Here is a 23310-nt window from a genome sequence, read left to right on the forward strand (position 1 = left end):
GATCACTGGTGGAGTAATATAAAGAGAAGAAATTGCTGACTGGAGAATTCATCATTGCACGGGAGCCGTATTGATCCATACGCAAGATCTGAGGTAGTGTTTTAGTGGGAAGTTTATGAAGTTTCTGTCGACATGCTCTGTGGAAAATGTACCCATGTAAATTAATATTGCAGTTTTAATTTGTTCCACTATATATGTGTGTAGCAAATGCCTGATATAACTTAATCCCCCCTTCCAAAACTGTTAAAATCACAATGAGCCACATATTTGCAGTAGATGAACAAGAACACTATAGACATTTCTTTTTTTTTATCAACATCAGAATGGAGGAGAACATCATGAGCTATCATCCTATTTTATATGATCAGAGGAGTCACAGGCAGCTAGCTGGGTAAAACTGGCTTTGTTAAACTGCATTGTGGGTACATATTATATGACTGGTTGGTGCCCCTGTTACACATGCATTGGGAAAGATGGGAAAAAAGATAGTAAAAAAAAAAGTATAATGGTATAAAAGAGAACAGTGGTGGGCAGTAGGTGCTAGAGCCATCCCTTATTTCTTTATGTCTTCCAAGGAAAATGGGAAATAAGTTGTCAGCTTTCTTGTCAGTTCTTTATGTTGTCTTTAGAAATAGTTCTCCTGGCTTCTGGAAGGACTTTTGTTCTGTTTTCTGTCAAGCTGATCTCACACTGCTTCAGTAATGTTAAAGATCAGTGCCTCCACCGAGTTTTACAGATGGCTGTAAAATTACACTCAAGACTCAACTAAGTGGTAAAGTTTAAAAAGTACAATGACATTTAAACTCTTGTCCTGGTTTTGGAATACGTGACTGAAACTGGAAGTAGACTTAATTAAACTTGTATATAATTTACAGACTAGTAATGATGGGATAAACATTCGACCCAGAGAAGCTCATGGGATCCATCAGCTCTTCTTTCAGCTCCACAGTCACACAGTTTATATTAGCACTCGTTCACGTTACCATCATTCTGTGGTCACTGCATGCTGTACATTACCATTGATGACGGAACTGCTTCAATGCAGCATTTCAGGGTTAAGTGTATGTTTCAAGGACACCGGGTGGTTAGCATTTAGACTATGGTCATTCTTTAGTTAGTTTAGAGGCATCAGTGTCAGATACTAATTGCTAAAACACAAGCTGTGGAAGCCAGACAAAGAGGATGAGAGGTTAGGACACAGGGAGCGGTGGGAATAGAGAGAGGACAGCTGCAAAAGTGTGAAGGATAATAAAAGGAGAGAGCAGGGAGGCGGGGCGAGGGGCGTGGGGGTGTTTACATTACGTCGCTGGTGAAACTGTGATTTATTGTGGTGGCTCACTTCAGCAGCATAGCTAGTGAGAGAAGGCCATAATAACACTGAGTGGTTTAGAGGAGAAGATGTAACGACTGACATTTCTGCAATCTCACACATGTATGGATGTAGACATGCAGTAGTAATTACACTATTAGATGATCCCTGAATAACAAAGCAACAGGAAACTTATGAATGATAACTCTGACCAATAATACATTGTTTAAAGTAAACTTCAAACAACTTGTTTTTTATGTGTAACAATAACTGCAACAGTGACAAACTAAGTCATGGTTGACTTTGTGAGATTATTTTTATTTGTATCTTGATATGTAAAACCCTAGAACATAAAAGAGTTATGCTGTCTCTTTACCATGGCTGTATATTGTTACAATAATGGAAGTTTATAATAAACTTGAACACATTTTCAAGTAGTTTCTGTAAGCCAAAAACTCAGGTTCCAACATTTGTAAAAATAAAAAAATACAAATCTTGTCTCTAATATGGTCAGTGAGTGCAGATATTCCAAATATGGTCATCTCAGGCAAACGAGTCTGGCTGTGGCACAGAAGCCCCTCCCACCTGCTTTTTAAGCCAGTCAGAAGAAAGTCATCTTAAAGGGAGGAGAGCTAAAACTGCATGTTTCAGACAGCGGTGGATGCATCGAGGCTTAGCGCAAGAAAACTGCGAACCACGCAGTGCTACTTTAAAAGCAAAAAAAAAAAGACAAAAAAGAAAGAAAGAAAATAGAGTTGGAAGTGAGCAGAATAAATCCATTTAGAGTTTTTTTGTCAAAAAGAGTGCAGTTCTGTGCAGATATTCGGCTTATGTTTTTGTTTTAATGGGATAATATGCCTGTGCATTTAGTCAGATTTTAAGCTTCAGTTACAATTTTGGCTTCCAGTGATTATCAAAACAAAATCTCTGAGATTATATGATTATATGATTATTGTGCTTGGTTCTTACTTTGCTTTTGGTACTCTCTAAATTTACCGACTACCAGGCTGTGGAGGGTTTAATTCAAAATCTTTCTTTTTTTATCTTTGGATGAAAGTTCAAGAAAATTTACTCCCAAGAAATGAATTCTACGAGCAGTTGTATTAAAAGATCATAATCTCAATATTGACCGAATTAATTGTGGTTTTCATTTCTGCTCTACTCAAACAGCCCTAATGGATAGCTGTGGATTCTAGGCTATTGATTAAGCAAAAGAAATCAACTGAAATGTGACAGGCATGTCTTAAAAGAACCGATTAAGGGTTAACGTTCAAAAGCTTGTTTAAATGTACAGGAAAAACTGAGACACAATCTCTCATACCCATGTCAATAAGACTGACAGATACAAGTCTGGATGATAAAACCTCAAAGTAAAGAGAACAGCTAAAAGAGTCACGACTGAGCTGAAACGCAGTCACGTAAACACACTCAAACCACCTGGGGAGAAACAGAGATGGCCACCCTGGATGTAGAACATTTCCTTTTAGATGCTGTCCTATAAACCACAGTGATATAGGGTTCAGGTCCACCTGGAGAAAAACAGAAAAGCTTCATATGATCTAGATTCTCTCCTAAAAGTGAGAGATGAGAAGATATCTCTGGGCAAAGTTCCCATTTTTGCTGTCCTGTCTTTACCAGCGCTAATTTCATTTGTTTCAGTATTATCATCACAGGTTGCCAAGTTCAAGGTGACTTACTGAGATAATTTAGTTTACTGTGAAACAGGCAGATCTTGACATTGGAATGAAATAATATATTTTAATATAAAAATATTTACAAAATAAAATAGGACATGTCACTCTGTAACAAATTATTTAAGCAGTAAAAACTTACCAAACGCGAGTGTTTTATTTTGTATAACTTCTTTCATATTATCAGGTTCCATACGTAAATATGACAGTGTTTGGTTTTATTTGTGCGGTTTTCCACTGCATCTACTGGGCTTTAACAATATATGGAAGATGTCAAAGAGAACACACGGCCACAGATGCAATTCATGCTCTTTCTTCCAACACCATGGAGAGTTCAGAGAGGACGCTGCTGTTTAAAGGTTTGATCTTTCGGTGTTGGCACAGCTGCCTCCTACGAACTCTGTAACCCCGAGAGTTCAACATAAACATCAGAGCAAGATCCCCGTTCTGAATCTGTGTTTTTGATTTTATTTATCAAAACTTTCTGGTCCAAGTTTGTTGTTTTTAACAGTTTTTTTTTTTTTAAACTACTGAAATTATATTTGCTGAATTACCAGTGCGGTCAGATTAATAGATGTCTGCATGTGCGCTGAATGCAGTGTGAAACACTATGGTGGACTCGCTTCTGTCGTCGCCTTCTCAGAATAAAACATTTGGAGGTGTTTTGTATTTATGTGGCTGAATGAAAGATCATCAGCAGTATTACTCAGCACTTTCATTTTGAAGCTCACCAGCCCTGATCAGCATCAACTGTTCAGGATCCACCAGGTTCATCTGACTCTCCCCCCCCCCTGCACCTGCTGGGACATGACTGTGCGTAATTATATGGACTTGTGACATGCTAACTTCACCAGGCAACATCGGCACCTGTTCTGATTTGATTTTCATTATTTTCAGAACTATTTTGAAGCTGTAGTAGTTTAAATGTGTCTTCTGTTTGTCCAGTAGCATCTGATGTTATCACGACACTCCTGGTAGTTAAAGTGTTCTTAATATAGTGGTTAGTAAAACCATTAAACCATAACATATTCTGAGTTGGATCATAGTCAAAGAAGCACCAAAAGCAGCTTTAAAAAAAACCTGGTGACAAAAATATTTGATATGCAGTGATGTAGAGAGATGTCGATGGAGTCCACATCAATAGTTGATGAAGATGCATCTGATTTGAGCACTAAAATGTATTACAGCAGAAAAACAACAGATGTCAGAAGTAATAATAAAGCTGTTTTCTTTGTCTCTCCTGCTTGTGAGCTTGTTCTGCTTTTTGATTTTATACTTCATACAGACAAAGAAAGGGGGGTGGTGATCCTTCTAGCTTACTGCCCACAGTGGTATTTTTCCCTGAAGTTGGACAAGGAAAAGGAGACGAATGTACAATGACAGAAAACAGTGGTGTTACTATCCGTGAAGCTCTGCTACTCTGTGACACAGTCAGTCATTTATTAAATCATTCTTAACCGCTCATCTAATTCATGGTCAGGGGGTGGCTGGAGCCTAACTCAGCTGTTGCTGTATGAGAGGCGGGGTACACCCTGGACATGTCGCCAGTCCATCACAGGGCTAACATAAACAGACAGATGACCATTCATGCTCACATTCACACCTGCAGACAGCACAGAATCGGGTCACGTTATCATACATGACTCTGATTCTCATTCAAGTGAAGCACAGGATTGCTGCCTGTGGACTTAGGACAAGTAGTAACACGTGTATGTTTGCATGTACACTCCACAGTAGGCACCTCAGCTTTTTTGGGGAGTTAAAATCCACCATGTCCCCCAAATATATTTCCATATTTTCCTGGTTCTTCAACAAAGACACATCACACAATATCTTAAGATCTCATGGACATTAACTGTTTTTCCAGAATGATGTTAAAGAAGTTTGATATTATTATTATTATTATTATTATTATTATTATTGTTGTTGTTGTTGCCAATATTAGAATGAATTTAGTGTTACACAAGTATGAATACAGATGAAAGTTTGCGGTCACATTTTTTTAAACTTTCCTGCAGGCTGTGTTCAGTGTGTCAAAACAGAGCATAACACAGATAGCCAGCAGTGTGTGTGTGTGTGTGTGACTGCCTACGGCTGACTGATTCCTGAACAGCTGAGTCTGATTATTAGAATAAAGGTGATAACACACACACACACACACACACACACACACACACACACCAGAGCAGCCTTGTGTTTGATTTGATTGATTTTAGGACACCAGGTGGTTGAGGTTCGGCAAAGAACAAGGCAAGGAGAATAGAGGGCACGCGTGCGTGCGCGCGCACATACACACGCGCAGATACAGCAGTCATGTATTTTGGCTGCAGTTTGACTGATGCGGACTTTTGTTGTGGTTCAACTTTTCCAATCCAATCACCGGCTTTAATCCGTATTTCAGTTTGTTTTATCGCCCTACAAAAATATACAGTTACAGGTTTTTTCCTGCAGTCGTCATCAACTAAAGAGGTTTTAAACGTCCACCACAGGTAACCTAACACAGTTTGGATACAGGATAATTTTCACAACCAGCTTCATTTAGTCATCATCAAATGGTAAGAATTATGAGAGAAAGACACAACAAGAGGTTAATAAAGGGGAAAGCTTGTTGGATGATCCACCATGTGAAGAAAATGTATCTATAAAGTTACAAGTCTTTTAGCTTTTAGCTGGACTGTGGATGTTAGCAGCCCTCAGTCAAAGTGGGTCATATGTCAGGAGGGCTAATGCTAGCATGCTGCCACAAGCTAAGGAGGCACTTAGAAAGCAAACATCTTTGAAAGAAACTTGGCCTACGTCATAAACGAGCTAGATATGAAACAGAAACAGCAACACTATTTTTTTGGATTGCATGAAAGTACCTAATGCGGTGATAGAGGTGAGTTAAAATCAGAGCCTAGCTGATATAAGTGGGGGGGTTTCAGACTGATACTAATGTGTGGTGATTTAAAAATCCAATACACAAACGTAAGCAGATCTCGCTAACATTTGTTATGTGTTGTTACTTCTGAGCCTTAATAAGATACAGTGGCAGCACAGTTGTGGAGAACTTAATCTGGCTGACTGCTGGTTTGTGGTGCTCCGAACATGTGTCGGTGCAGAGAGCCTTCTGATGGAACACCAGAGCTCATGTTTGAAGATTATTTCTTTCCTTTACCTAAATAAAGCAAATTGTTGTCTGTTTTAAATGCTAACATCAGTAAGTCTATAAAGAACTAATATCGGCTGATATTAAATCTGGTTGAAATTCAGTTAAAAAAAAAAAAACCCTGCAGATTTCATGATCAGTCTAAATGCTGCAAATGGGCAAAAATTAAGTAAAAACTGCAATCAAAAGATAAACTATTGACACGTTAGACATTGGACCTCTTTTCTGCAGATACACGATTCACCTGCAGGCCTCTTCTGTTGCTTTATAGTCATTACATCAGTCTGGCCACAGATATTTCTCAGTGAAGGTCCCCATGTTAGTACTCCTGGTTCTTTCTGGGGTGTTTCTGTCTAAACATTCACATGAGCCTGCTGGCTTCATGGCTTGCGATATCAGTCAGTACAGAGCATGGTGGGACTCTGCAGCCAACCTCAAAGGTGGCTCTCACACGTTCTTAAGGAAAATGCTGGCGAGTGACTTTAGTCCACACGGGGGATTAGAGTGAAAACTGTACAGGGATTTAGGGACATTAAACAAGGGGCTAGCTCATTTACAACATCTGAGATCACACCATCAGCTGCCACTCATCTGAAAACTAATCACAAAATAGAGCGCTGCGTGATGTTCTTAGTGCGGCCGTAAAGGGAGAGCCCGTGTTTTAGGGATGTTTAAGAGGAAAGGTTGCGCTTTGGTGTCGAGAAAAAAGAAAAGGCTTTTGTCCCGAGCCATCAGTTTGCACTAATATTCAGCAGTCATGCAAGAGCTTGGAAGGATTGTAGTAGGAATGACCTTTGCAACCCAACTGTTTAATTATTGTAGTATAAATGTAAACATATGCATTTGACTCATTTGTTCTTCTTTGAAAACAGAATAAACCTGGCAATATATTATAAACAAATCCTTCATTAGAAGTATCCAAATGTTCAAAGAATACAGCATTTTCATGATTTTTATTTCTCACAAATTGTATTTTTTTTTTTTAAGATAACGATGAGTTGAGGAATAAAATGTACTGTATAAAATGTACTGTATAAAGTAGAGAAGATGTATCTATTGAAAGGTTGGGCTTAATTTTATCTCTTTTTTTACATTTCCAAAACAATTCTATTAGTATTTTGTTATTTAAAGGTTAAAGTTAATTGAAAAGAACATTTTGTATTGTTGTCTTTTCATTCACTCAGGTTACCTATAAATTTATCTGATTTACTGTAGGCTTCACTTTGTTGGATTTCACTGCAGTCCTCTTTCTGCATCATCACCAGATAGAAAGCTCTATAATATTTATCCTCTCCAGGGAGGACAGCTAAGTGCATGTGCACAGCTACTTCTTCTCTTTCTGTCTTGCAGGGCACGCTGACATTTACTCGATATGGCTATGTTGTTTTTCCAGTGGTTTAGGTATAGTGACAACCGTGAGCTTGGGTTTTTGTTGCAGAGGGAGGAGGAGGCCAGGAAAAAGGGGCCAGATGAGGAGAGGAAAAAGAGATTACAGAGAAAAGGGAAAAAGTCTGAGGCAGGAATCTTCAGAGAAACCTTCCTAAACAGTAACATCAAATGCTTATTTGACCTTTTATTTACTTGAAATCTTCATTCACATAAATTGAACTTAATGGGTGAGTATAGTGTTACTAACATTAACTAAAAAGTAACAATACAAATTCAGGGCATGTAACTGTTGGGTGTATTCTTCCTATGTGTTGAAAGAAGGGTATAGGGAGAAATGGGGGAGGGGATTGGGAGGGGAAAGGGGGGAGAACATTTTTCATTCTGTGTTATCTTGTGAGGCATTTCAAGGACAGGGGTTTTAATGAGTGCACACTGGAAAGGCCGATGATTTTAGGATGCTGAAGGATGACCACCAAACATACTGCTGTATCTGCTAAAAAAAACAACCATACTGAAACAATGTAGCCACAAAAATGAGCCAGCAGTTTTTTAAACATCACTTTCTATCTTTGTAAGAAGTTTAAAGAGAAATAAGTGTATGACAAAAGAAGCCCTCTGGATAAATATACAGAGAATACATTTCTATCATCAGTCTTTCCCCTTGAACCCACATGTGTAAAAGCCTAGTTGGCTGTGGGTTTGATTCCCAGTGGGGCCATGGAAACAAACATGTATTCTTCCCCCTCCCTCCCCTTTGTTAGCAGCCTTGGAGAAGAGCACCAAATGGCATCTTTTATATCCGTAGGCACATCTGCTCCTCACCAAGAGAAACCATTGCATGTATTTTCCATTCATCGTGTGTGTAACACAAAGAGTGAGAACATGAGAAAACTAACGATGCTGTATTTACCTGGGAATTCTTATTAGATTCCCAATGTGCATCTAAAATATTTATGATTTATTTAATGTCCAGTGCACTGCTCTATACATCATTACCGACACGAGCTTTTATATTTCTAATGCCTGTTGTGATATGTACAATCCCTGGTCACTTTATTAGGTACACCTGGCAAGTGCTTAATAACATGAAGAATTAAGAGCAGCCTTAATTCGTCACTGTGGAGGTTCAGTAAGGTGCTGGACACATTCCTGAAAGACTTGAGGTCCATGTCGGCATCATAGCATCGCACAGTGATGCATAGATCAGCTGACTGTAGAGCCCATACAGTGAACTCACTGTCATGTGAAAGATGATTTGAGCTTTGTGACATGGTGTGCTATCCTGCAGAAGATGGGCACACTATGATCACAAAACGTGTTCAGATGGTATCAAGGGGCCCAAAGTTTGCCAAGATTATATCCCCACACACCAGCACCAGGCTGAATCGCTGATACAAGATAGGATGGATCCATCCTTTCATGTTGTTTGTGCTAAAGACTGGCCCTACCATCTGAATGTCACAGAAACGGAGACCAGGCAACATTCTTTATATCGTTTGGTGAGTATAAACTGTAGCCTCAGATTCTTGTTCAGTTTGAAGGGTCAGTGTGTTGTGTGTTCAGAGTCCCTCTTCTCCATACCTTGGTGGTAACACGTGGTTATTTGAGCTATTGTTGCCTTCCTGACAGCTTGAAGCTTGAAGTAGTCTGGCAATTTGCCTCTGACCTATGGTATCTACTCATTAGATATTTTCTATTTCTTAAACCATGTTCCGTGGAGATGGTTTGTGTGGGAAGATCTCAGCAGTTCAGCACTTTCTGAAATTGTCAGACCAGTCCATCTGACCAGTTCCTACCCTAAGCCTAACCATTAAAAATCAATGCGAACTCTAACCTTCAGCCTAAACCTAACCATAACCTAATTGTACTCCTGACACTAAAACCACATTTTGAGCCTCAAAAATGCCTTCAAACCAGTGGGGACGGGCATTTAGTCCCCACAAGTATAGTAGCATGCCAATTTTGTGTCCTCACAAAGATGTCTAAACATGTATACACACACACACACACACACACACACACACACACACACACACACACACTGAAAACAACAAACTGTCAAATTCAGGAAAAGACAGGAGGTACCATCTATTTTTTTTGCATGACACATCCTTTATATGTTAAAGAAAGCATTTAAAAAATTTGAAGAGGGTGTGTATGAAGAAGGCTGAAACAGACAGTACCATCTTTTTGGTGCCTTAATTTGGAAAAACCCACATTTTTATTTCAGAGCCTCCAAGCTGTTCTAGCAGAGACGCGTTTAAGTTTTCACCCAGTCTGCTGATTTTTAATGTGCGCTCTGAATTCTGTCACGAGTGCCACAAACCGAACCGTGCATTGCTCGAAGCAGACTATTTACACCACATTATCCAGTGCTCACTGTTAAGGTTTCATTTTAATTTTAATTGAAGCCTCTAACTGATATCAAACATCTCTGTGAGCTCTTCAAATGAATGCAGCGGAAGCTGATGAATATCAGAAAATTGAACAGGAGGTTTTTCATTGTTGTTGTTTCGAATGTTTCTGTTTCTTAACTCTCAGCCGGCACAGTGTGATTTCATGCAGAGGTTTAGAAGCTATTTTTATGTACCTGCTTTCAGCTGTCAAAGGGACGGGCTGAAGAGATGAGATGCCCAAATCATTTTAAGTCTATTTTAAGCTTTGCTATTGTAAAATGCTTTGATGCCAAGGACAGGTACTGCATCATTCATGAACAGGAAAGGACCTATTGACTCCTTATTTCTGCAGAAGTCTCCTTATTAAACCATGAATTTTGAGTCTGAATTTCTTTGCTGGCTAAACTTGTGCGGTTGAATAAGGGTTAAGAGATATCTAATAAGGACGTGTGAAGTCAGTTTAGTTTAATTTAATTTAATTATCAGGTGCGAAAGGCTCTTCACCTGTGGGGATGGAGCAATGGCACTTCTTTTTCTCTCCTCTGCATGTGCCAGTGTGCTCACATACATATATATGCATTTTTGTATGTGAGTAGCGCATTAAAGCAAATCCACTGATATTTATATTGGCTCATTCAAAACATATTTCATCAAGCATGACTGTACAGATGATTTTTTCCAATTTCATTTTTATATGTTACCAGGAAGACTTTATCCCATCCTTTATTTCACACACAGGTTGATATCAGATATTATGACAGCATTTGATTTTTCGCAGGGCGTCGGGCGCGATGGCTAATGCCTCTCCAGACCTGGACAACGCGGAAGCCCAGCGCCAGCTTAACAACAACAACCGACCAATCGGCTCTGGCTTCTGGGAGACAGAGTGTACCAGCTCCAAACTGTTCGAGTGCTCCCGCATCAAGGCCCTGGCAGGTCAGAGGTCACAAGCAGATCAGTGCACATGCTTACTCACATTTACACAAATGCAGACATTTGACCGTATTATCTGTTCATATACAAAATGAATAATACCTACTTTCAGGGCATTTTTAAACAATTAATCAAATGCAATTTAATAAAATGTAATTTATATAGCACCCAGTCACAACAACAGTTGCTTCAAAGTGCTTTATATTTTTAGATTTTTCATCTCTTAACTGTTTAATAGTGAATTATGTGCACCTTGTATTTTAGGTATTTGAAGAAAATATTTCATAAAGTATTAGATCGACTTTGTCAGGCAAGGGGCAAGCATGAGCGTGCATGCAGCTGAAAGCAACAAAAGGTCTTTCAGGGCCATTTGAAGTGATTCCGATCTAATCATTTCACATATACTGTATAAAGCTGATATTATTGTATCTGTTCCTTTAACTTAAAATGTCTTTCCTAATTTCCCTCAGATGAACGAGATGCAGTGCAAAAGAAGACTTTTACAAAGTGGGTCAACTCTCATTTAGCCAGGGTGTCCTGTCGCATATCTGACCTTTACAACGACCTGAGGGATGGATACATGCTCACCAGACTGCTGGAGGTCCTCAGTGGAGAGCTGCTGGTAGGAGCCGTCATGGTTTTAGTTTTGTAATCCTTCATTTTTGTTCATTCTGTCAGTTTCTTCCTGACTGATTTCATTTTGACTGAATATTTGCCCTCATTGACGGACTTTTAAAAAATTGAATAAAGAAATTTGAAGGGCGTCTGTAAACTTCAGAGATTAGAACATTTAAAAAAAAAATCCTATGACCCATAGTGTCCAGGGTCTTTGGCTCTGCAGAAAACCCTTTTCTGGTTATTTTCCACTTGAAAGGAGGGAGCATGTAATCAGTTCTGTCTTTGTTTGTCTGTCTGTTTGTTACCAGTCAGTTACCACTTTGCCTGGTATATGATGTCTCCTTAAGTTTTCCTTTATTTCACAGTGGGGGCATTTGTAAGAAAGGACTTGCCCTTGTGCTAAAAATATCCCCAGATTCTCCTCAGTGGTTTTTACTTCTGTCATTTCTAAAAGTAAATCCAACCTTTTGACTGTCTTTGTTATTATTTTAACAATGTTTGCTATAGTCCCACATGTAGTATGTCAATAATAACAGTTATCTTATTAAAAGTACTCATACTCTTCTTCCTGCCACAGCCGAGGCCCACACGAGGTCGAATGCGGATCCACTGCCTGGAGAACGTCGACAAAGCACTGCAGTTTCTTAAAGAGCAGAGGGTTCACCTGGAAAACGTCGGTTCCCATGACATTGTGGATGGAAACCATCGCCTTACCCTGGGCCTTATCTGGACCATCATCCTTCGCTTTCAGGTAAATTTAAAACACAGATTCATCGTGACAGATTATAGCAGTGTGGACATCTGATGAGCCAACTTTGTCACTGTATAGAGAAAAGGTGCTTTTATTGTATTCCAGGATATGAAGTGTTTCTTTACGGATGTAATATTTGAATGCTGGTTTTGCGGAAACTTGCTGTGCAAAGTTGCTGTGATCAGCAGTGCATCGTTTATCTCTTGGTGGTTTGGGGAAGGCTGTCACATGCGCTGCGTCACCAGTGTGCGACAGCCGTGTTTAGTGGATGAAGCCTTAATGTCACTCAGTGTCTGACCGGCAGCAGTCGCCTTCCAGTCTGCTCTTCAGCAAGGACACACGGGCACACTGTTTTATCTACCTTACCTGAGCCGGCTTTCATCTGTCTCATCGCACACCCTCTGGCATGTACATACCACACACATGCACACACTCACACACAGGGTTCCAGGCCTCAGCAGCAGTGATACAGGATCACCTTCTTCCCTGTAAGTACAGCAGAAATCTATGGCTTCTCTTTATATTGCTTCAGTGCTACAGCGTGGCATTGGCTCACACTGCTAACATGACATTATTCTGATGCCTCTGTAACATTCACATTGCACAGTCGCCTATCAGCTTTTCTCCTGGGACTGAGTATTGTCATGCTAGACCTGGCTACCCACCACAAAGCACATTTGCCAGCACTGCTAATAGAATTATCTTGCAGCGTGTGCAACCCTCTGCAGGCCATGCTCATGAGACAGAGAGGATCAACGTTCACTGTGTGCAAGACAGCTCACTGATACAGAAATCTGCAGATACAGAAATCAATAAGTGTGTTGATGTACGCTGATTATTACCGCGTGATGGTTGTGTTTTTGGTAGCGTTTACATACAGTGGGGCAAAAAAGTATTTAGTCAGCCACCGATTGTGCAAGTTCCCCCACCTAAAATGATGACAGAGGTCAGTAATTTGCACCTGAGGTACACTTCAACTGTGAGAGACAGAATGTGAAAAAAAAATCCATGAATCCACATGGTAGGATTTGTAAAGAATTTATTCGTAAATCAGGGTGGAAAATAAGTATTTGGTCAATAACAAAAATACAACTCAATACTTTGTAACATAACCTTTGTTGGCAATAACAGAGGTCAAACGTTTACTATAGGTCTTTACCAGGTTTGCACACACAGTAGCTGGTATTTTGGCCCATTCCTCCATGCAGATCTTCTCGAGAGCAGTGATGTTTTGGGGCTGTCGCCGAGCAACACGGACTTTCAACTCCCGCCACAGATTTCTATGGGGTTGAGGTCTGGAGACTGGCTAGGCCACTCCAGGACTTTCAAATGCTTCTTACGGAGCCACTCCTTTGTTGCCCGGGCGGTGTGTTTTGGATCATTGTCATGTTGGAAGACCCAGCCTCGTTTCATCTTCAAAGTTCTCACTGATGGAAGGAGGTTTTGGCTCAAAATCTCACGATACATGGCCCCATTCATTCTGTCCTTAACACGGATCAGTCGTCCTGTCCCCTTGGCAGAAAAACAGCCCCATAGCATGATGTTTCCACCCCCATGCTTCACAGTAGGTATGGTGTTCTTGGGATGCAACTCAGTATTCTTCTTCCTCCAAACACGACGCGTTGAGTTTATACCAAAAAGTTCTACTTTGGTTTCATCTGACCACATGACATTCTCCCAATCCTCTGCTGTATCATCCATGTGCTCTCTGGCAAACTTCAGACGGGCCTGGACATGCACTGGCTTCAGCAGCGGAACACGTCTGGCACTGCGGGATTTGATTCCCTGCCGTTGTAGTGTGTTACTGATGGTGACCTTTGTTACTTTGGTCCCAGCTCTCTGCAGGTCATTCACCAGGTCCCCCCGTGTGGTTCTGGGATCTTTGCTCACCGTTCTCATGATCATTTTGACCTCACGGGATGAGATCTTGCGTGGAGCCCCAGATCGAGGGAGATTATCAGTGGTCTTGTATGTCTTCCATTTTCTGATGATTGCTCCCACAGTTGATTTGTTCACACCAAGCTGCTTGCCTATTGTAGATTCACTCTTCCCAGTCTGGTGCAGGTCTACAATACTTTTCCTGGTGTCCTTCGAAAGCTCTTTGGTCTTGGCCATGGCGGAGTTTGGAGTCTGACTGTTTGAGGCTGTGGACAGGTGTCTTTTATACAGATGATGAGTTCAAACAGGTGCCATTCATACAGGTAACGAGTGGGGGACAGAAAAGCTTCTTACAGAAGACGTTACAGGTCTGTGAGAGCCAGAGATTTTCCTTGTTTGAGGTGACCAAATACTTATTTTCCACCCTGATTTACGAATAAATTCTTTACAAATCCTACCATGTGGATTCATGGATTTTTTTTTCACATTCTGTCTCTCACAGTTGAAGTGTACCTCTGGTGCAAATTACTGACCTCTGTCATCATTTTAAGTGGGGGAACTTGCAGATTTTGAGCCAAAACCTCCTTCCATCAGTGAGAACTTTGAAGATGAAACGAGGCTGGGTCTTCCAACATGACAATGATCCAAAACACACCGCCCGGGCAACAAAGGAGTGGCTCCGTAAGAAGCATTTGAAAGTCCTGGAGTGGCCTAGCCAGTCTCCAGACCTCAACCCCATAGAAAATCTGTGGCGGGAGTTGAAAGTCCGTGTTGCTCGGCGACAGCCCCAAAACATCACTGCTCTCGAGAAGATCTGCATGGAGGAGTGGGCCAAAATACCAGCTACTGTGTGTGCAAACCTGGTAAAGACCTATAGTAAACGTTTGACCTCTGTTATTGCCAACAAAGGTTATGTTACAAAGTATTGAGTTGTATTTTTGTTATTGACCAAATACTTATTTTCCACCCTGATTTACCAATAAATTCTTTACAAATCCTACCATGTGGATTCATGGATTTTTTTTTCACATTCTGTCTCTCACAGTTGAAGTGTACCTCTGGTGCAAATTACTGACCTCTGTCATCATTTTAGGTGGGGGAACTTGCACAATCGGTGGCTGGCTAAATACTTTTTTGCCCCACTGTAGTGTTAGCTGTCTGCTAGATTTCCCACCATTAGCCGTGAGCTCGGCTGTTGTCCCGTGCTCCTGCTCCCATGAGCCACCAGTCGATGGCCTCCTCAATTTTGCATGTGCTGAGAAAGGAGAGTAGTGCAGAAGACTGTTGTTCAGCTGTGTGTGTGTGTGTGTGTGTGTGTGTGTGTGTGTGTGTCTAATTATGAGACAAGTACTCATATAGAGAAAGAATAGCTGGCTGATGGGAAGCGGTGAGCAGAGATGTTCCGATAAATAAGCGCTGGTTGTTCCCTGAACTTAATAATTAACACACATTAAAATCAGGGCGAGAACCAGGGTTTAGAAATACATATTTCTTCATGTTTCATATTTGAGGTGTAGCACCTGTGCTCCAATAACCAGAAGAAAAGGCTACACTTCTGAAGAAACTAGGTCCAAGAGTTTTGATACAGTCACAATCATAACTTGTAAAGACTTTAAAGGTTTGTTTTGTACATCTTCCTCGTTTTCCAGGAGCAGCTGTGCATACAAATATATGAAGTGCTGTATGAATAAAACAATGAAATAAAACAGCATGCAAATAATTGAACTGTTATGTTACTTGAAATTAAAATGTTAGGAGAGAAACAGTTATTTTCTCAGTGGCTACGGTACGTCTGATTCACTTCCTCACAAGTTATGTGTCAACCTAACTCACTAACAACAATCCAGTCAGAGGCTATGTTGAATTCCTCTGTAGTCTTTTCAAAGTAAAAGCTCTCAAGAGCATCGCACACTGTTTCATGACATTTTTTTACTATCTCGTTTTGGAAGAAATCAAAGTTCAGAGCTTGATGACCTCACACATGGTTATGGTCACAGTTAGAATAATAAAATCAGAAAGGTTATTGCAAGATAATGTAAAGTTTATCACACTTCTTCATGTTTAAGTTGTAGGACAACCAGACAAAGAGCTGCTTCAGGTCAATGGGGCAAAAAATGCAAAACAAAGACAAAAACCTGAAATCAGAGAAACCACAGCAATAACGTTTAACGTTCACAGGAAGCAAAAATGAAAAATGAATGAATTTATTAAACAGTTTGACAGTACTTACAAAGTAATAAGTAAACGGTATTTATGTCTCTAAAATTGCTCTTCTTTTAGTCGTGTTTAAATAAGAACACCCACATTTTAAGTTCCTGACTGTCTTTTCTCAATTTTCATTTTTATCTTAAAGCCAAGAAAGTCATCCGTTATCAGTGGCCTCAAAATAAGATGCAGGAAATAAATATGAACTTTTAAGGTTTGCTTTTCTAAACTCAAGTGTCTTTAAGATAAGAAAAACAGACACACATGGAGTCTTAAACTTGGAAAAAAAGGAAAACAAGCTAAACTTAATCCTTCATTTTCATATTAAAATGATGAAGATTAAGGTTCTGTTTAAACTTTAATTAAACTTTAAACTTTTGGGGAGTATTCAGGTGAACTTAACTGGGAAAATGAGGTAGGAATGAAACGAGGAATCTGTGATGTGGAAATTTGAGGAAAGGAAGTGACACAGCGAGGAAATAAATAAATAAATAGGGAATAAATAGCAGTTGTAGCACTGGGAGTTTTTCTGTTGCAAAATAGTTTTTGGATTTCAAATCCAGAGGTCCTTTTAGATCATCAGTAAGGTGATTTAATCAAACATTTAGGTGCTAAGAGTAACGTCAGCAGGCCTGAGAGCGGTCCAGGGTTAGCTGAGGTTTCTGTTGTCACGGTAGCTTTGAGTTATCGTTTCCTCTTGCACTTTTTCTGCCCTCATCTCCGCCTTTTCCCCAGCAGTGAAAGTGAGAGTTTGCTTTGCCCAGTCAGCAGGTAGAGCCAGACCACTGCAGTAACTGTACACAGGCAGAAAGAGAGAGGGAGGGAAAAGCAGTAAAGAAGGGAGAGGACTGACAGGCGAAGGAAGAGGTAAAGCTACCGTATTTACAGAGCCATACGCAAATAATAACAGACTCTTATTATTTGCTGTCACTTCAGTTGTGTTGCTGTATATGGTTGGCTGAGTGGCATTGTACTGTGTGCAGTGCTTTTCTGCTTAGCTTACACACTGGCAGTGTATCTGATCCAAGACTTATTGACCATCTTTTACCTTTTTTATAATAACTTACTGTCATAAAAAGGCCGTATATGCAGATTCAGGTATTGACTGATGATATTTGACACAGTTTGGAGGTATATTTAATGTCAGGCTCTAATGTTTTATACATTCAATGTGAATTTATAAATCATATTATCTTTAGCATGAAATGTTAAAGATAATAAGTGTTTTCTTACTTTCTAGTACCTTTTTAGAGAAGAAAGCAGACTATTGAGACACAGTTTACATCACAACAGACAAATCACTAAAAAGGTTGTGTGTGTGTGTGCGTGCGTGTGTGTGCACAGTGTTGCGGCTAATGACTTGGGTAGCAGCTGATTCCAGGGTGCCATGTCCCCAATTACCTTGGATCATGTCACTGTGATGTGATTGGTTGAATGGCTGTCACTGTCTCCTATCATCAGGCGTTGTAACGGCCAGCGTGTTGTCCTCAGGAGGCACACAGAGCCGTGTGTTTTTAACACCCAAACCCTCGCCTCATGTCATATTTCTCTTTGTTCCTTTGCTTGTAGTTTTTCTTGCTTTGCTGTTTCTTTTTCAGCATTCGGGAATAAAGTCGGGGCTCAGACCTTTGCTCCATTTCGTTTCTTGCATACATGCTTTGTCACTTGACATCTTGCACATTTTACTTATTCACTGCTTAGTTGTGTCCATAAAGTTTATTTAAAATATCAGAGGTACAGCTGCAGGTGGACAAGAAATAAGCTAACCAGCTCTATCTTAAGGCAGATTTAACTCCTTTATTAACGCTTTCATCCTCTACAATTACAATACACATACAGTACAATACATTTTGCACATCCATTCACTGAGTTTGTAATCAGGTTAACTGGTGGCCACTCAGAAGCATTTTTGATTGTTTACAGCTTGATTTACTTTTATTAAAGTGAATCCATTTTGCTTAATTCTGGCACTGATTTGTTTGAAGTATTTTTTTGCTATGACAGGAAGAGAGTGCAGAAGGGTTAATGCACATAAAATGGCCTGGAGCAGAATTGAACCTGGGCCCCTGCACTGGTATTTTGGCATATAGATTTCTTGCTCAACCCACTGAACTACTCCAGAACACAGCAACAAATATTCAGTGAGGCTTTGCTAGAGTAGCTTTGCACGATTCTTGTACTGGGCCTTGGTGCACTCTGTCAGATCTGTGTGAGGCAAACTGTTGTAGCTCTTCTCCTTCAGGGCTGTCATCACTTTGAACCTGCTTTTTTCTGCTTCTGATATCCTGATTACTGCATTTGTCAGAGACCTGAGTGTTTCCATCATAGGAAAACTTTGGCCATGTTTAATATGAGAATGCACCATTACAACTGTGCACATGTAAGAGAAAATTAAGGACGTGGAGTCTTTAAGGTGAACCTATACTTCCAAAAATGAAGCAGCAGCGTGTTTATATGAGTCTCTGGGACAGACAGAAAACACTAAACTCTTGGTTCGTCTTCTTCTTGTTCAGATCCAGGTGATCAAAATAGAGACGGAGGACAACAGAGAAACCCGCTCTGCCAAGGATGCGCTGCTGCTTTGGTGCCAGATGAAGACTGCAGGGTGAGCAGTGAAATAAAAACACAGAAACTAGAAGCTCAAACTGCAGATTTCATGATCATTTAGGTGTTATACTGTATATCTAGTCAGAATGTAGTGAGAGTAATTTGGAGCTCTTTAAGATTAGAAAGCATTTCTCCATGTCGCAGGTACTCTGAGGTCAACATCCAGAACTTCACCACCTGCTGGAGGGACGGCCTTGCCTTCAACGCCCTAATACATAGACACAGGTAGGACACACGTACACAGCATAGAACCAGCACTGTTAGTATGTGTTTTTAGTCCTTTTTTTTAGATGCAAACACGTTACCAACAAAAAGACGAAAAATATTCACACACACATTTAAACAAACACGGAGAAGCGGGTGTGACTGACATGAAATTTTAAAATCACAACCATACACAAATTTTTGTTTTTTCATGTTGTGCCCTCCAGACCTGATCTAATAGAGTTCCACAAGCTGACACGATCCAATGCAACCCACAACCTGCAGCAAGCCTTTAACATCGCTGAGCAGCACCTGGGCCTCACGAAACTCCTGGACCCTGAGGGTGAGAGTCATGCAAACCACACTCCATGCTGCAATATCCAAAACAGTGCAAAACCTGCTGCACTCAGTAAGATAGACAACATTTTTCTTTTTCACAGAAATGGGAGACGTGAGATTAACTCACGCTTCAAAGGTTCTCACAGCTTCTTTCAAACATTATAAGTTAACTGATTTTAAAACATAAAGCATGTAACAGTACCCAAAACTAGAACTAACGTTCAATTTTTACCAGAAAGGCCAATGCATATACTCATTCCATTATAATCTTTTTATGATGGATTAAAAAGACAAGGATAAAGGCTATGTAAGGGAAGTTTAAAATGTTTAACTCTTCTAAAATGTGTGGGCGCTGAAAATGTGCTCAGACTTTGTCCAAGTGTGCAATAAAAAAGCTTTTTAAACGTATGTAGCTTTTTTTTTTTTCCTTCTGTGAGTTGTGTGGAAGGGTGAGGCCATGAGATGGCAGCTGAAAGCATGTTTTTTCCCACACATTGTTTTCAGTCACGTCTTACAGTGAACTCAGAATTATGCAGGAGAGACATGCACAGATCTGATGTATTAATAAGACTTGAGCCATTACTCAGACTTACTCAGACTCTCAAATCTTATGGACGAGTGACCGTGGTGCTGATCTATACTAGAAACAATTCAATTCAATTCAATTCAATTTTATTTATATAGCGCCAAATCACAACAAAAGTCGCCTCAAGGCGCTTCATAGATACAGAGAAACAATCAGATCCTTGTATGTTAAGAGGAAGGAGTGCTGGTCTTAAAGGTGATGCTAACTCTTCTATCTTTCCGTTTCTATCACCTCCCTCCTGTGCAGATGTGAACACCGAGAACCCAGATGAAAAGTCCATCATTACATACGTGGTTTCCTATTACCACTACTTCTCTAAGATGAAGGCTCTTATTGTGGAGGGGAAGCGCGTTGGCAAGGTAACGCACATGCTCTCCCAAATATGCCTACAAAACCTGCATACTGACAGCATCAGAGAGGAGATCAATGAGCCACTATTGCTTTAAAACATGAAGGGCAGGCAGTCTGAAACAAATAATATCACTGTAATATCACTTTACTAGCACGTGCAGACCTTAGAGGGATTTAAATATTATGATTCTTAAAGGGTTTCTTGGTTATTCCTGCCTTTTTTTGTTAGCCTCATACCTCAATCTTGCTCTCAGAATCTCCTTGCAACTTTCTTCTCTCTGAACCAGGTGCTAGACAACTGCATTGAGGCAGAGAAGATTGTTAACCGCTATGACGCTCTGGCATCTGAGCTCCTCGAGTGGATAGAGAAGACCATCGCGGTCATCAGCAACCAGAAGTTTGCCAACTCGCTGACCGGAGTTCAGCAGCAGCTGCAGGCTTTCACCACCTACTGCACTATAGAGAAGCCCATAAAGTAAGTTTGATGATTCTTTAAAAATACCAGATTAACATATTTTGTCATTTTTTTTAACACCACATGTACAAACCCAATTTCAAAAAAGTTGTGACGCTGTGTAAAACGTTTGATTTGATTTGCAAATGTCTTAAACTCATAAGAAACGGTATAATTGGAAGAATTTGACGACAGCAAAGCATCTCCAAAACCTTGGGGCCAACTTCAAGCTGGAAAACAAAGTGATACTAAAAAGAAGCAGCTGGAGGAACAACACCAACTAATTATGTAAATATGTAATACAGTGGTCGCTTGCTATAACGCGGTTCACTTTTCGCAGCCTCGCTGTTTCACTGATTTTTTGGGTGCAATCTTGCATGTTTTTTTTAATTTATTTATTTTTTAACAGCGCATTGTGTTCTGCGTCCTGATTGGCTGTAGACCATTGTCAATCAATCTGGTGCCGTGTCTCCTGTACAGTACAGAATGTGTTCAGCTTGTCAAATTTACATAAATCTTTGATCGCTAGCAGTGTGACTCTGAAGTGCTTTACTGTATGTTTGTAAGGTTTCTCCCAACAAACGCAACAATGTCGACGAAACGTTTTGCACCATCAAAGACAACTACGGTAGCCTTTGGTTTCATTCTATAATACTGCACTTTGTAGAAAAAAAAGGTTTGAACTTTGAGAGTGTTTAAACAAGAGAGAAAATTGTGAAAATGTTCATGCCTGTCTGAGAAAAGTGTATAAAGCGTGTAGTGAGGGGTTTTACGGTCTTAAAACATCTATAATAATTGGAAAAAATAAAGTTGGCTACTTTGCTACTCATCTATCACCTATTTTTGGAACATAACTCCCACGATAAACGACTGACCACTGTACCACATCACATATAGTAAAATAAGCTTCGGTTTGTGACCGCTACCAGTAACCTGGTGTGACCAGCTGTGATTCAAAACACTTAATCTACAGCTTCTCAAGTGTCAGAATTAGTTGCTTATATCTGCTTTACTAAGTAATTTATTATTTATTAATGTAATTAATGCATTTAATTTATGCCAGTCTTGTGAAAAATATACTGTTGTGCTTATACCATATACGTTTTATGTTTCACCCTATTAGAGAAAAATAAGATTGCTGTGTATGTGTGTAGCTGTGTAGTGTAATTTTATGTGACTCCTACTAAAGTGTAGAGTGCTAGACTCATGACACCTCAGAGTGTACTGTCAGCAGCAATGATACCCACAGAGCAGACGCGCACACACACACACACACACACACACACACACACACACACACTCTTGCTATGATACAATAGGCCTTGTTAGGCTCTGGGTGACTTAAGCAGCTCACAGCCAGCTGTTGACTTGTGAAACTGGCACATAAGCAGATGTGCATACATATTAGTGGATATTTTAATAGAAGACTGTTCTCAGACTAAATGTAGACTCTCTGTGAGTAATTAATGAGCACAACCCTGGACAACAGACAGAAACACGTCTGTCAACAAGCTTTCGTGCTGTTTGAGTGATTTTTTGCTGAGATGACTGCGATACTGTGACACTGACCCACCAACTAAAGCTTCCTGCTTCTCATCCAGGTTTCAGGAGAAGGGTAATCTCGAGGTCCTTCTCTTCACCATCCAAAGCAAACTCAGAGCCAATAACCAGAAACCCTATGTGCCTAATGATGGGAAGCTCATCTCAGACATTAACAAGGTCATACACCCATAAGCTGTGTTGTTTATATTTTATATACAACATTTAATCCTTTCTCCAACACTGTTAATCAGTTTGTCATTCATCTTCTAGGCCTGGGAGAGATTGGAGAAGGCAGAGCACGAGAGAGGTGTAGCTTTACGGAAGGAGCTGATTCGCCAGGAGAAGCTTGAGCTGTTGGCTCAGCGCTTTGACCACAAAACCACCATGAGGCAAGCCTGGCTCAATGAGAATCAGAGACTCGTATCGCAGGTAGGGGGGACAAATGTCTCAGTGTATTACTGGTACTTGTTTCATTAAATCTAAGATCACGACTTTCTTTGTTTTCCCCTTCGACTTCAGGACAATTTTGGCTATGACCTACCAGCAGTCGAGGCAGCGATGAAGAAGCACGAAGCCATCGAGGCAGACATAGCCTCATACGAGGAAAGAATTGGCGTGGTTGTGGAACTCGCAGCAGAGATGGAGGTGGAAGGATACTATGATATCCGGCGTATCTTGGCACGTAAAGAGAATATCCTGGGCCAGTGGAGTCTGCTGAAGGAGCTGGTGGCTGGGAGGAGGACCCGGCTGGAGAAGAATCTGGCCTTGCAGAAGACCTTCCAGGACATGGTGTACATGATTGACTGGATGGAGGACATGCAGGTACTAGAGAGCGTGAGAGACGTAAAATGAAAAGGACACTACACCTAAAATACGAGTACTGGGGTCAAAAGAAACTCTGTAACTAGA

At 40.4% G+C, this 23310-nt stretch overlaps 1 protein-coding gene across 6 annotated transcripts in view; it reads left to right on the forward strand.

Moving 5' to 3' along the window:
* Positions 1-23310, forward strand: part of sptbn4b (spectrin, beta, non-erythrocytic 4b) — a 95226-nt gene that overhangs the window by 4199 nt on the left and 67717 nt on the right. For 4 of the 6 annotated variants that reach the window (XR_015124744.1, XR_015124745.1, XM_086262326.1 and 1 more), the window contains exons 2-12: positions 10712-10869; positions 11337-11488; positions 12062-12235; positions 18832-18923; positions 19070-19150; positions 19357-19472; positions 20301-20413; positions 20693-20880; positions 22461-22578; positions 22672-22830; positions 22921-23223. Coding sequence is in view for 4 of the 6 variants with exons in the window: in XM_086262326.1 (XP_086118452.1) it covers positions 10725-10869; positions 11337-11488; positions 12062-12235; positions 18832-18923; positions 19070-19150; positions 19357-19472; positions 20301-20413; positions 20693-20880; positions 22461-22578; positions 22672-22830; positions 22921-23223 (1641 nt within the window). In the remaining 2 variants the exon portion in view is untranslated. Of the gene's footprint in view, positions 1-5313; positions 5490-10711; positions 10870-11336; positions 11489-12061; positions 12236-18831; positions 18924-19069; positions 19151-19356; positions 19473-20300; positions 20414-20692; positions 20881-22460; positions 22579-22671; positions 22831-22920; positions 23224-23310 lie in introns of those variants that run through there. The other 2 variants (XM_086262324.1, XM_086262325.1) reach the window with 1 other exon arrangement.

The sequence above is a fragment of the Aulonocara sp. 'chitande type north' Nkhata Bay genome, linkage group LG14 (assembly GCF_057382095.1).
Source record: "Aulonocara sp. 'chitande type north' Nkhata Bay isolate Kocher_YH1m ecotype deep benthic linkage group LG14, A_spYH_male_GT1.1, whole genome shotgun sequence".
Lineage (NCBI taxonomy): Eukaryota > Metazoa > Chordata > Actinopteri > Cichliformes > Cichlidae > Aulonocara > Aulonocara sp. 'chitande type north' Nkhata Bay.